The sequence below is a fragment of the Athene noctua genome, chromosome 15 (genome assembly GCF_965140245.1).
Source record: "Athene noctua chromosome 15, bAthNoc1.hap1.1, whole genome shotgun sequence".
Lineage (NCBI taxonomy): Eukaryota > Metazoa > Chordata > Aves > Strigiformes > Strigidae > Athene > Athene noctua.
This window is the reverse complement of record NC_134051.1, coordinates 13,878,717-13,892,671: the sequence shown is the minus strand read 5'-3', so window position 1 is coordinate 13,892,671 and position 13,955 is coordinate 13,878,717. Positions and strand designations below refer to the sequence as shown.

General features: G+C 36.1%; 1 protein-coding gene across 1 annotated transcript in view; it reads left to right on the top strand.

The window, feature by feature from the left end:
- Positions 1-11,412, top strand: part of CPPED1 (calcineurin like phosphoesterase domain containing 1) — a 49,582-nt gene extending 38,170 nt beyond the window's left edge. The window contains exon 4 of the mRNA XM_074919114.1: positions 8,885-11,412. Coding sequence (XP_074775215.1) covers positions 8,885-9,117 — 233 coding nt within the window. The 3' untranslated portion in view covers positions 9,118-11,412. The remainder of the gene's footprint in view (positions 1-8,884) is intronic.
- The last annotated feature ends 2,543 nt before the right edge of the window (positions 11,413-13,955 follow it).

Sequence of the window (13,955 nt, the reverse complement as noted above, 5' to 3'; positions counted from 1 at the left end):
CATTTTGGACACAGCAAACCTGCCACAAAATGATTTTTGTACATTAGTAACTAGAGTTGGAAGACAGCTTCTTCTGAATTCAGGGTGCTTTGGAAGAAAGCCATGGAAGTGAGCGTAATTATAGAAACTGGAGTCAGATGCACCTGGAATTTAAACTAGTTTAAGTCTGAATTCCAGCCCAGTATCATGTGATTGTGTGAGAAAAAACCTGTTTTCTAGGTGTATGTTTCTTTATTAAATTATTTTTAATATTTCAGGATAAATGTGGGTGCATTATTTTCCATCCTGTTTTAATCTATTTGTATTTCTGTAATCATTGCATCTAGATTTCCTTTGAGGATTAAACTAGGAAACATCAAATTTTTCAAAAAGTTAGGAAAATGCATGTATTTCACAAAATCTTACTGTTGCATTGTTATGGACCTGTTCTGCTTAATAAAGCAAAAAGACAACTTGGCTAGTATTTCACATTTAAAACGGCATTTTATAATGACTTAACTATTCCTTAAACAAGAAGGCTGGTCAAAAAACTGATTAAAAAAGATGTGGTTGTCTGTTGGTCCACATAGAGAAGGCAGGCCATAGTCCCCTTTCTTCCCTGCCCCAGATGGAGTTGAAAACATGCCCAGTCTTCCATGTCCATGCATTTTTCTAGGCGACAGAATACAACAGCAGTAGAGTACCAAGTAAGGTAGAAGAATCTGGGAATTATGGGACTGCAACTGCACAGTAAGCTAAGACTGGGATGTAATCACTCTCAGGGGAATTACCCATGAGACACAGCTAAATGCCTTTGTTCTTTTACAGTGTAATTATGTCAGAATCATGCTGACCCTTTTCCCTCGTGCCACAGAACTGTTGTTTAGAAGGGTTTCTCTGAGTGATAAACTATAACTTGTGGGAAGAAGATGCTGTGCTTTTTAAATTCTGTAAAATAACCTTAGCTTCTCCTGCTCACAGACAAACTGCCTTCTGCATGATATTCAGTATGTAGTCTCTTTTCATGTAATAAACTATTTTCTCATCTGATTCTTGTCAGAAATAAAATCAACAGAATACTAACAACATGGGTAGCTAAAGGTTGCTTTCGGATTTTTTTCAGTGTCAGCAGGCCCGAAAGAGGTGGTGAATATTTCATATAGGACTCAGTTTCTTTCACAACATTATTTTGCTTTTGGTTGTTTGGGAAATCAGAAGTGCTATAAGATGGTCATTGTTACAAATAATAATTTTAAATCAGAGCTAATGCAGTCTTTGAGGATGTGATGCTTGTATATGTGCAGTTGCTCCTGAGCCTTACTGTCCTTTCTGTACCAATCTCTTCCATGAAGCATCCAAGGCAAATCTTGGATACTTATTTAGATTTCTTTCCCTATTAGGCCACTGAGACAGTACCCATTACACCATCTGTGTAAGAAAAACCCTTTTTAATACAGTGTGCTGTTTTGGTTCAAAACGTTTGAAGAGCAAACCAAGAGAAAAAGGGAAATGCTGGTAAAAATTGTCCATCTTACCAGAGCTGTTAAACTGCAAAAGATGCAAATCAAGAGTTTGCTGAAGCTCTTGCAATGACTACTTATTTGTTGAGCTGGCTTTAGAAAGCAGATACTGGAAATAAGGGAGGGGTGACTAAGTCTTCAGAGGTGGTTTTGAATTTTCTGTTGAGAAATCTCTGCAATGGAAACCATGAGCAAAATGTTCGTATCATGGTTTTGACTTGGAAAAAGGTATCCAAATTAAAATATTGTTTGACTTTTTTTTAAAAGTGAGTTGTATGTTAAAGTGTCTGCTTATGAATGAACATACAGATAGCATCAGAAGTAGCATGCTGGATTGTATGAGCTACTAATTAACCTCCTCAGCACTTAACCTCTTGCCTTGTCAAAGCCACAGTGTAGCCATACAGTCTGAAGTGACATACTGCAATGTGTGAATTAGCATAAAACCAAAGTATTTTTCAACTCATTTCATGGTCACGCTAATGAAGAGTCTAAAGCTTATCAACATATGTAAGTATTACACCTCTTCAGCTGACTCTTGAACAATCCATGTTTTGGTTGGTTATATCATTAATCATTTACCCTAATTAGGCTGCTTTGGGTTCATAGAATTTGTACCAAAATAGGTATTTCAGTCTTCAGCAGGAATGTGTTATTCTACAAGGAAAAGGCCTTATGATCAGATTTTTGGAAACAGTAAATCTTTTTGTCTTTCAGATTCAGCTTTGTCAGCACTTTTTGTGCTTGATCAGAAAATTATAAAGGACATCAGTTTACCAAAATCAGAATCAATTCCTGTATTTAAACCTTTTTTTATAAAGACACTGGGGTTTTTTTTCCAAATTGATTCATTCTGACAATTCATGTGTGGTGTGCAGGCATGAAGCTCGTTGGTTTTAGGTGTTTTCATGATCCAAGTACAGTTTTAGAACAGACAGAGCAAGACCTGGTGTCCAACAGGGGATGGCACCCAACCTGAGTGCCTTGCTTCCAGTCCTGGTCAGATCAAAAATTAATTTGGCTATTCAGGCCTTTTTTCCATAGCAGATACTCCGTAACTGTTGTACTGTTATGCAGTCTGTCATCAGATGATGATGATCACAGTGACAGTGCCTGTGGGTTGTTTTGCTTTTTTTTTGTTATAGTAACTATCCGCACAGTTTTTAACTTTATTTTGATTTTAAGCCCTTTTTTCTTTTAATGAATAATCCATTAGATATGAATAGTGGCTTGCAGTAATGGATCCTGCTTTTTTTGGTTAATGGATACTGTGAAACCTCCAGTCACATTTAAATTCAAATCACTATGTATTTCATAAAAAATGAAATAATGAATGCTTGAGAAGGTATGATCCCTTGGATGTTTATTTACAGAGTAGTTTTTTAGTATTTCATACACCTTTTATATCAAAGCTTTTCCCAACTGCTATTTCTGAAACCACAGATTAAAAACAAATCACTGCTCTACCTTTTTTTTTTCCCCATAGTGGGGAGGGACTGTACCTTTTTGTATATAGCTGGATGCATTGAACTGACCTGAGGATATCTTGAAGCTGGCTGTAAAAGTGTGGCCTGCCAGGACACTGTTCTTTTCCTCACAGAGTTTAGGAAAAAAAGAAAAAGGGGTGGGGAGGGCTTGCTAGCAACTTGACAGTATTACTTCAGAAAAACATCTGAAATGAATAAATTAAATTTGAGTGCGTACATCTCTAAGATTCTTTTTATGTTTAAGATCAAAAGCAAGAGCAAAGTAAATTGCTTGCTTGTCATCTTAGTATTATTGCATTGACTGGTTCAGATTTCCTTCTTATGTTAAGAAAACTGAGTGGAATACAGTTGAGTGAACAAAAAAAAGTGCTATTGAAGAAAAAACATCAGTTAGACTTCTATTTATAAGCAGCAATGACCAGCTTGTTTCTTTGTTCAAGATGTAACATATTGTGACACAACAATAACAAGAATTGATACTGGCACTGGAAATACAGAGTTCCTAAAAACTGAAGACTGGGCAGAATTTTCCCTGGGAAGTACCTAAAGCAGATACTAAGTTCTAGCAGAGGCTGATGCTGAGCAGCCTCATCCACAAGGGCATTTCAGCACTGAACATCCGTCTACTGCAATTAGGATCTGAATGACATACATATGCTAAAAGAGGGAATTTGGATGAACAGAACCCATAAACACCAGCTTATTTAGGCAGAATCTGCCTCCCATAGCCAACAGGAGATAAGAGATTTTAAATCACATCCCCTCTGGTCTCAGGTGTCATGTTTGCGCTGCTTACTTCAGTTCCATACCAAAATACCTTCTTGCATGTAGGCAGTTAGCAGATGCTAAACATAATTGTGATGAAGTTGCAGTATTTGCCTCCCCCCCCAGAAAAAAAGCTGCATGATCTGTGGGCAGAACATTTTACCTGGTGTCTATCTGCTGTCTAGGATGGGTTTCTCAAAATCTTCCATTGAATTCTCAGACAAGGGGAGATTATTGTTTTGATCATAACCAAAGTTGCTTTATTACTGTTGTATCCTCTGTCATTCTATTTACACTGAAACTGTTTACACTGAAACTGTTTGACACAAAGTCTTGGTTTCTGCACCTCTTTTCATTCCAAAGGTCAAATTCTTTGGATGGTAGGAAGATGCTACCTTAGGAACACAGATGCTTCCAGCAAAAAGGCAGCACTTTATTTCCCTTCCCTTACTAAAAGTGTCACATGGCTTTACACCTCACTATGGTTTTATGATTGTTACTTTTTCCAAAGTTTTTCATAGACTAGAGTAGTTTTGCTTACCTTCACAAAAAGTGGAAAATATTGAAAAGAACTTGTTACTGTTGTAGCACTGTCACTTAGTGGAAGCTGGTAAGGCTATTTTACACATCTATCTGGTGCAGTAATCAATCAGGCCAAACGTTAGGTTCCTGAATGTTCAATCCTTGATCCTTCATTTAGCTGCTGCTTAAGTCTGCAGGGAAAGACCAAGATACAGTCAGGTCCATGCCAGATGCCCAAGAGTGGAATCTAGAATGGTGCTGGAGACCACTGGTTATTTTTAAGCGCTTGAAGGACAGGAAAGTGCTATGTATGTGGATCCATTACATGCAGCTTTAAGCTGAAAGCAAATGGGTAAGCTTAAGCTCAGCGTATCTTCCGTGCTCCCCACAAATGCCTTAACTCAGAGGCTGCAGTAAGCAGCCTCATCTACTCAAGAATCCTCTCCTAGCCCATCAGGGCTTGCTTTTTTAAGAACAGTGCCACAAGGCAAGATGGGTCCCACTTTAACAAGTAGGATGTCATATGTAAAGGTCCCACAATGTTCAGTTTTGCTGTCTGTATTAGGAAGCAAGAAAAGAATGCCCAGCCACACCAGAAGCAGCTCTGGATGGGCATGTTCTGTCTGTCACTGCAGAAAGGTTGGGGGGTGGAGGAGGCAAGTGAAGCCTCATGGTTTGGATAGGTGTGCGTATGAGAAAGAAAGAAACAGTTCTGCTGCTTGAATTGCTTATGTTATGTTAGACAGCCACTGTAGTAGCTGCAACATGGTAAGAGCTGAGAAGTGACTGCTCGCTCTCAAACTGACTGTAGCATCACTTGTAAAACATCTTTGTATTACGATTTTAAGGACCAAATAAAATCTAGAAATTACCAAATCTCAGCAAAGAGCCTGTTATGTCACAGGGCTTTTATATTCCACCATTGCCTTTTGAGGTATTCTGACTGGGTTTCTCCAAAGATTTAAAAAAAAACCAAACAAACAACTCAAACTGTTTTGCTAGCTCCTGCAGCTGAGTCAGAGCAAGCTCTCAGAGTTGTTAGGCTGACTTACTTACAAGTGTAACTCATACATCAGATGGATGAGCAGGTTACACTGAGCAAAGAGAATTAGTACTGATATAAAATAGGATAGCAGACAAGTTCTAGCTGACAATGTCTATATACCACTATTCAGTGTAAAGGTAACTTCATTCCCATGAGTCATTTGCTATTTGAGAAGGGTTTGGATTTTGAAACGTGAAAGCCCATGTAGCTTTTACCAGGCACATAGCAGAATAATTTATATTTTGCTTTCCAAGCTGCTTAATTTTTAACTATACTTTGAGCATAGTTTATGTATTTTATATCAGCCTTCAAATCACTCACTGTCACAAAAGCAAAGGATTGATGTAGCCAACTGTCTTAAGACAGGTTCACCTACTTCGCTTTTCATTTAATCATTGTGAAAGTGGCCTAAATCTATTGCAGGAGAAAGGGCAGAAAGTTTTTCTGACCAGAGAAATAAGGATTTTCTTGTGAAGTTATAGTGTGTTCTTAATCACAGCTCTCTGCCTTTAAATTGCTCTTTCGGAATTTCTGCTGTCTGAAGGCAAAAATCAGTTGTTAATAGTTTGGGGTTTTTTTTAAAAAATAAAAGTCATTTAAGGTTATAGTATCTCACAAATTACCCATTTTCTGGCCTACCACTTGAACAGGACTAAGTATGTGTTACATTTTTTGTTAAGCATGGAATGGCAGATTGCTGGAATATATGAAAAATATCAAATGAAGTTTGGTGTTTTCGTCACAGTGTCTATCCCTGTGTATCTTTACAGGCTTGCTCGTTATTCTGTAATGATAAAAATAATGGTTGGAAAGTCCTGCATATTTAAGGACAGCTTTTAGCCTGGAGTGGTGAGCAAGACGCTGGCTGCGTGCAGAGGAAAGGAGTGCCATCAGGGAGCCTGACACAGCCCACAATAGCTGCCTCTTGTCCCCACGTGTGTGAAGCTTCACTCTTCTCTGCTGTCCTCCTCGGGCATAGGCACATGTTTAGAACTGTGCTTATGTTCTTATAAACTGTTCGTTTATTTTTCAATATAAACACAAATTATGTTCAACAAGGTACAGCATCTATAGAAGAGTGACAGCAAAGTATTTTTCTATTATAGCACAGAAGTTTTTTGGCCAACATAGCAAACTAATAGGAAAGATTCGGTTTCATAAAGCAACCAGTTATTTTTATAACCTTCTGGCTATCTAGTCATAGTTGGAGGGAATACTTAGTGTGGTTTTTGAGTCACTTGGTATTAACTTAATATTTTTTCAGATGCTTTATATAGAACCATCAAAGTGTCATTATAATTTAAGGAGCACACAATCTATTGTATTTCAACAGAGAAATTCCACCTAAATCCTTTAGGTGTGTTTGAAAAATTTTGAATTGTCATTAATAGTACTGTAAAGCAACACCAGATCTAAACACTTTCTGTAACAAAAGATAAAATTCATTTACATTTTAATTTACATACACACCAAGTGTTTTGCACTTGGTGATAAACAACAAAATTCCCAGTGTTTTCAGCCATCTGGTTCAGTAATTTTTCTGTTTCACAACAGCATAAAATAGTGTTAGATGCAGCTTCGGGAAGCTGTAATAGTCTGAAATCTAAGGATCTTAGACTGAGCATGCCAAAAATTAATCCAAACACCTGTTTGTAAAATTAGCTATTTATAGTAACTCTACATTTTCATACAAATAAAATATGCACCATCTTAAATTAGCAAGAAAGCTGATGAATAATCTTTTGTCAAACTATGAATGATGCTCAGCTGTATCTATCAACAGTGCATAGAATGGCTAAGTGGTGAAGGATGCTGACATAACCTGGAAATGAAATGCTTGTCTATGATAGCTGTTCTCTCCTAGAAAGATGCTAAGTTTACAAACTTTGACAGGAAAATGAGTTTTTCTTTACTTTTTTGACACATGAGACTAAACAAGGTTTCATTATTCTGTAGTAATAAAAACATATGATTAAAATTTATAAAACATCAAATGGGAGAGGAAAATAATGTATTTGTTAGTGTGAATATGACCTGTAAAGAAAGGCCAGTCGGAGTAGTGAATACAGCTTCTACCAATTCATTTGTCTATGTTTGCAAGGCAGAAGAAACAAAAAGTGGAAATTACTGGTTTGGAGGCGAGGATGACACAATTTCATTTAATTTGAAATTGTTTCAAAATTTCTGCAAGAATTCCACAGGTACTGAGGAGCATAGCAGGAAAGTAGACCTGGCATATAGGTCATCTAAGTTGGTCAAAGTCAGAGAGCATTTGCAACTTAATTTTTTTTTTTTTTTTAATTATCATATTCTTAGAGAAGGACAGGAATGGTTGGACTTCTTTAAACGTTCATTTGGCTAATCAGTTAGACAATGACTCAGTCAGGGATTCCAAAGCACATTATAAAGCCTTAAATATGAAGTATGGTTGTCCTCTTTACCTGCTGCTGCTGCTGCTTGTCATTTAGCTTTTCTTCTAACCAAGCTTGGATGATACTTTCATGCGACCTACACAGAAATTTTCAATATAGTGTATTGTTGTCTCCTGCAACAGATCAAATTTATTTATTTCTTTTCCAGTTTATAATGAAGTGATTTTTTTACCCCAATACAGTCCAAAATATAAATGACTATTTATTAAAAAATGACTATATTTTTAAAAATAAACAGAAGAGCCTTAAGTTATTAAAACTACAGAGGAAATCACAATAAACCTGCCTTGTTTGTACTCTGTACTAGGTAAATGTTAGTTCATGTCATTACCAAGCCTGACTCCTCTTGCAGGTTGTCAACCTTTCCTTCTATGGCTGCTCTTGTCTTTCTTCCCCTCTTATTACAGCTCCCAACCTCTTCTGCATATTAGGTTTCTTTGATGTACCTGGCTCTATTCTATCTGTGATAACCCTCCGATGTCTTTGAGAAGAGACTACAAATTATCTTCTCATTTATGTTTTTTTATTGCCTTTTTTTCTTTTAAGGCCACTGGCCTTGAGTAAACAGGTTTAAGCTCTCCTTAGGGAATTTTCTGCATGTTAATTGACAAATACAGCTCCACAATCCGTGGCTTTCAACTCATGTTTCAGTAGTGTCATTCTTTAGGCAGTTATCTATTCCTGAGAATTTTTTCTAATTTCCTGTAGAAATGCTTCCTCTAGAGCATTCCTTCTTTATAGCCAAGGAAGTAGCAAGATGACAAGCACAGCCTGCAGTAACCATAAAGATGTCAGAGTCCAGTAACCCTAAACAGAGCTAGTGAAGCAGAATAAAGTTTTTACTAATTATTTATTACTATTAGAATTATTTATTGCTGTTTACTAATCATTTATTTAAAATGCAAGTTCAGGTAAATGGTTTCCTTTTAATTTTATGCTTTATGAACCACTAAATGATGAAGTTAAACCCGAAACCTGTAGTGGTACTTGCTATAGAAGTTTCTCTACAACTCCAGCAGCTGTGTAAGCCTCAGTATATAACCTCAGCAGTATCTTCTGTTGTAACTACATTTTATGCATAAACATCACCTGCTAACTAAATACATACTCTCTTTTTCTTTTTTTTTTAAACAGGTATTAAAGCTGTATTTTCTGGACACTACCATAGGAATGCTGGGGGATCCTACAAAGGACTGGAAATGGTGGTTTCATCAGCAATAGGATGTCAGCTGGGAGAAGATACACATGGGCTTCGAGTGGTTGTAGTTACAGATGAAAAGATTGTTCATAGATACTACAGTTTAAATGAACTGAGCAGCCAAGGCATAGAGAAAGAGCTGCTAGATATGCTTGCTAAGCAAAATTAGGCTCTGTCAAATTATGTAATTTTTTTTTTCCATATTAGACAAAGAGTTTCAGAAAGTTTGCCCAAGCTGAAGATAAGAGATTTCTGATTGTGTACCATTTCCCAGAACATCTCTCAATTTATCATCCTAAATAACAGGAAAGGTGTTGACATGTTTCTCCTTTTGAAAACAAGACCTGTGAGGAATATGGAAGAATAGCAGAACCAATATGATAATGTATCATTGAAAAGAACTGTTCTGACAATTTTTACTTCACTCCTAGATAAGACTTTCTTATTAGAGAGAAGGTGTACCAAAGAGAGTTGGAGCTTCTAGATAATCCTTTAACTTAAGACTATTTTAGTTTTATATTTGAGAGGGTATTTTGAAATCAATAAATTTAGTAATTCCTGTTACATTCCAGACAATATAAATACACGAAACAATTTTTTACTCCATAAAAACAAATCTCAAAACCTCTGAAGTCAACAGACTCCCACTGACACTTAGCAGCCATTGGATCAGATCTTGTTACCTACAGGTCGTATTTTCTCCCATTTCCTACACTTTACTTTCTTAGCTCTTCAGAGCTAATGGGAGAGAAAACACATTCTTTTTTGCAGTCACAGTTCAAGTTTCTGTTATATCCTAGTTCTATTTCATGAAAAGTCTATAAATGAAGCTAATATAAATGCCAGTGACAGAAACTAGGCATGGAACAACTATTTTCCTTTGGAAAGTTAACTACCATTCAGTTAGCATATATTCTTTCTATAGCTTCAGAATTTGGAATAATTGCATGAGGCAAATATTCTGTACCAGAATACTGTTACCAGAAGTCAGTTCGTTGATTCCTAGACAAGGGGAGAGCTTTGATTTCCAAATGCAATTTAGGAGTGCCTTACTGTAATATTACACAATATTGAATGTTGAAAACACTAAAAAGTGTGTTTTCTTCACTGCAATAAATCTTTAAAATTAAATGATACAAAAAGGAGTTTGTGCTGCAATCCACCTTTTTTTTTTTTTAGCGAGTATATCTGATTTGTTTACTGTTAAATAGAAGAAAAGTCTTCATGTTCTTAACACATACCTGTTTTTATTTTTTAAATATTTTGTTGAACACATTATAATCCATGCCACAGGTTATCTAGAAATAGAGATAGCGCAGCTTTAGCACCTGAAGAGGGAAGAACACAATACTGGCTGAAAAAGCAATTCATTCTATCAGTTTGTATGTATGCTCCCAGAGAACATTGTTCCCTAGAGGATATTACAGATATTTCAATATGGTGAGAGAGATGAAATGACGCTGTGCTGAAGAGTCAGTTTCATTACGTTTTAGTCACAACAGTTTATCTAGGAGGCTCCTTCAAGCTTGATTTGTGGGACTTGTGAGATTCTGATGTGTAGCATTTCCTTGCACCAGTCAAACAGCTGTACCTGCAGATGGACAGGACAACATCTGGACTACTGTCCCATGACAGTAACCTAAGCGTAGATAATGTTTGATTCAGGAGGGAATTATTTTGCCTTTATTCCCTGCCTGGTTTCTCTTAGTTGAAAGTTTTCACAGTCTCATTTTCAAGGGAACATCTGAGAAATGAGAAGTAAAATCTAAGGCTAGATTACTTCAAAATAGGTAGGTACCTAAGTACCCAAATGGTAGTTTCACTGGAAGTTAAGCACTCATTAGTTCAGACTCTGATTTTAAAACTCTGTGGACTTCGATATCTTTTAAGTCACTGATTACTTTTAAAATTTGTTCTTGTATAGCTGGGAGCTATTTAGTAATTGCAGCTAATTAACACTTTCAAGAATGAGATGCCAGTTTGTTTTGCGGAAGGAAGAATAGTCTCTCTATGACTTAAATCTTTTAAGTCAGTTTACATCATAAGGCTGAAGAAGTTTAGTGGAGGGACCTGACATAATCTGAGTATGGAATATTCTCTCTGCTCCAGTGCAGTTTTGTAAAACTGGAGGAAAAGTTTAAGCAGTTTTTCAATATGCCTGTTTATTAAAGGATATAATTTTAACTAAATATATGAAGGTTGGGAGATCAAAGCATAACTCCAGGAGAAAGTCTTTCCACAAATATGAAAATGCTAATAGTAGGATATAGTGTTCTAAAATTTTATTTTCAGGGTTACAGTGTACTAATATGCAAAATAAATGTTTATATAAGCGTAATGTTAATTCTTATTTTTAAATTCTTTCACTTTTTTAAAGTGTCATTTCACTGTAAAAAATTCTATGGCATTTTGTCATGAAAATATCACTTAAGTACAAAGCTGAAGTTCAATTTAAAAAAATAAACATTTCTTTATATACCAAATTATTCCTTTATTTAGTGATTTCTAAGAATATCTTGTTATGTTCATGTGTAAAAGTATTACCAGATTTGACTTCAGTTTGGAGTTTTATAAGGTAGTAAAGTTGGGCTGCAGATATTTATTAAATGCCTTCTTGTCCTGTATACAATTTTGGGAGCTAACAATGGCGTTGTGTAGCTACATGTTATGCAGGATTTTGCCTGTATTTCTGTCCCACCTCTTCTGAGGACAGGTAATCACTAAGTGGTGTACTTACTCTTATTGTCTACTGAACTAGATGGTAAAGTAGAAAAACCCAGATATATTCTGAAAGACTTGATGACAAATGCGATTAACTTCACAGGATGAAGAAAAATATTCTCTTTTATATTTGAAACATGGAAAACATTTGTTTTGGTTCTCACCTTGCAAGTTTTCAAAAGTAAGAAAATTTAAAATGTCAAAGCTGATCAAGTTGTGTACATAACTATTACTTTGTAGCCTGGATGACATTCTGATGAACAGAACATTGGCTGAAATGAGGGAATGGCCGCTGTAGCACTTTGACCTTTTTGAGCCCATGCCCCAATTCAGTGAATTAAGAATTCCCTGCACTAGCCTGAAAGAGGAAGGGGTATCCAGCATTTCATTACTCGTTCTTTTTGCCATTGCCTTAGTTTGACAAGCATAGTCTAACTTAGCGCACAAACTTTTTGGCATCCTAAAATCTAAGATAATGGGAAAATAAATAAATCCACATTATTATATAATAATATTTAATAATATATATAATGATTATTCAAGAAATTGAAATCCACATTGTTTCAAAACATTTCTTATTTTGACTGACAACTCAAAACTTCCACCCAATTTCTCATTCATATGAAGTGGATGCAATCATGTGTAACTCAGATGAAAACACATCGTCATTTATATAATACAATTATGGGAAGGATTTTTAATCATAGTGTGTTGCTGGACATTAGTGTATGAAGCAAAGAGTTAAAAAAATAAAATAGGAGTGAGCTTTTTTACCAGCATAAATGACAAATTTCAGTTGATCACTTTTCTTAGCATAATTAGCTTATTTAGAATTAATACTTCTGCCTTAACTCAATTGAAATGACAGAGGTCCTTTTGGTCCTCATCTTGTTTATGTAAAGAAAAATAATTCATATTATGTTAAATAATGAAACAATCCACCTATGGATACACTAATTATGTAAAAAAAAATATCTTTTCATGTTGAGGATGTTATTTTTGTATCTCCAAGCAGGGCTAATTGTAACTCTCTGTCAGCATATGGCTGACTTTAAAGCAAGATGTCACTAAAAGTTCAAACTGTTGATTAAATAAGAGAGCAAGTGAGCCCTCATGCATTTCTGTGGACTCAAGGGGTTGGGCAGAGAGAGAAAAAAAAAAAAAAATCAAGTGACCACAATTCATTTTGGTTTCCTGTGGGCAGCTAAAAGGCTGAGATAACCCCTCATGACTGTTATTAAATGTGGAAAATTCATATTTAGAACACCAGAGCAACCTGTGAAAGTAACCAAATACTACATAATTAAGTATAAACTGAGGTGGAGACCTATGAGCAGGAGGCAAATTACTGAAAAAAATGTCTTTGAGCTCAATCTTAGTTCACCAGTTTCAGCCCAAGCAACAAATTTAAGACCATACTTCTTCCAAATCTTTACAAAAAGGTCATTAAGCCCTGAATGCACTCGGTGTACTGCCTGCCTTTAGTTCACTTGGGTCCAGCATCTAATCTTTGAAGTCTTAATAGAGGCAATATTTTGATGGGCCTACAATATTCAACCTCTGGAGATTACAGACAGAAAATAAACACTTGATGGTTTGTTAAAACTTAATCATATTTTTATACTGGGAATGGGCAGTGGCGGAAGTAAAGTCTCTTCCACCATCCTTATTTGCAGAGCAGACAGCCTGTGTTCACCCTGCTTCACTGACTGCTTACCTCAGTGCAGCAACTTGCTTTCTAATGTCTGGTTTTTCCACGCATTATCCTCAAGTAGCTAAGTAATTAGAGACACATCTAACATAAGCAAATATACAAAGCATTAAAAACTAAACATTTCACTGCTTAAAAGCGCGCAGTTCCTCTCTCTGTATGTCATTGTACAAGCCATTCCAGGCTAACACGTCATTGTCTCAGCTAATGTGAATGCTGTGAATAAGCTGCTTTTCTTAATGCTCTCATTAAGCCTTCTTTGCAACTACTATTTGAACGCAGCACTACACTTTAAAGCAAGGGAAACATTTATGCATACATTAGTTATCAGAGAGCTTGCCTGCCAAGCAAACCCTAACACTGCCTATTACTTCGTGATAAACAGTCACCATGTAGAAATGCCAGTTTGCATTAGAAAATTCTAAAGAGGGAATTTCTGCTTCACTAATATTCTACAGCTGCTAGGATCTTCTTTCTCTTTTGACTCTGCGCTGACATATGAAATGTCACGTCACTGGCAGGTATGGAAATGCAAAGCCAGGTGATTTGGGCTGCCAGCATGTCAGTCTCAGTTG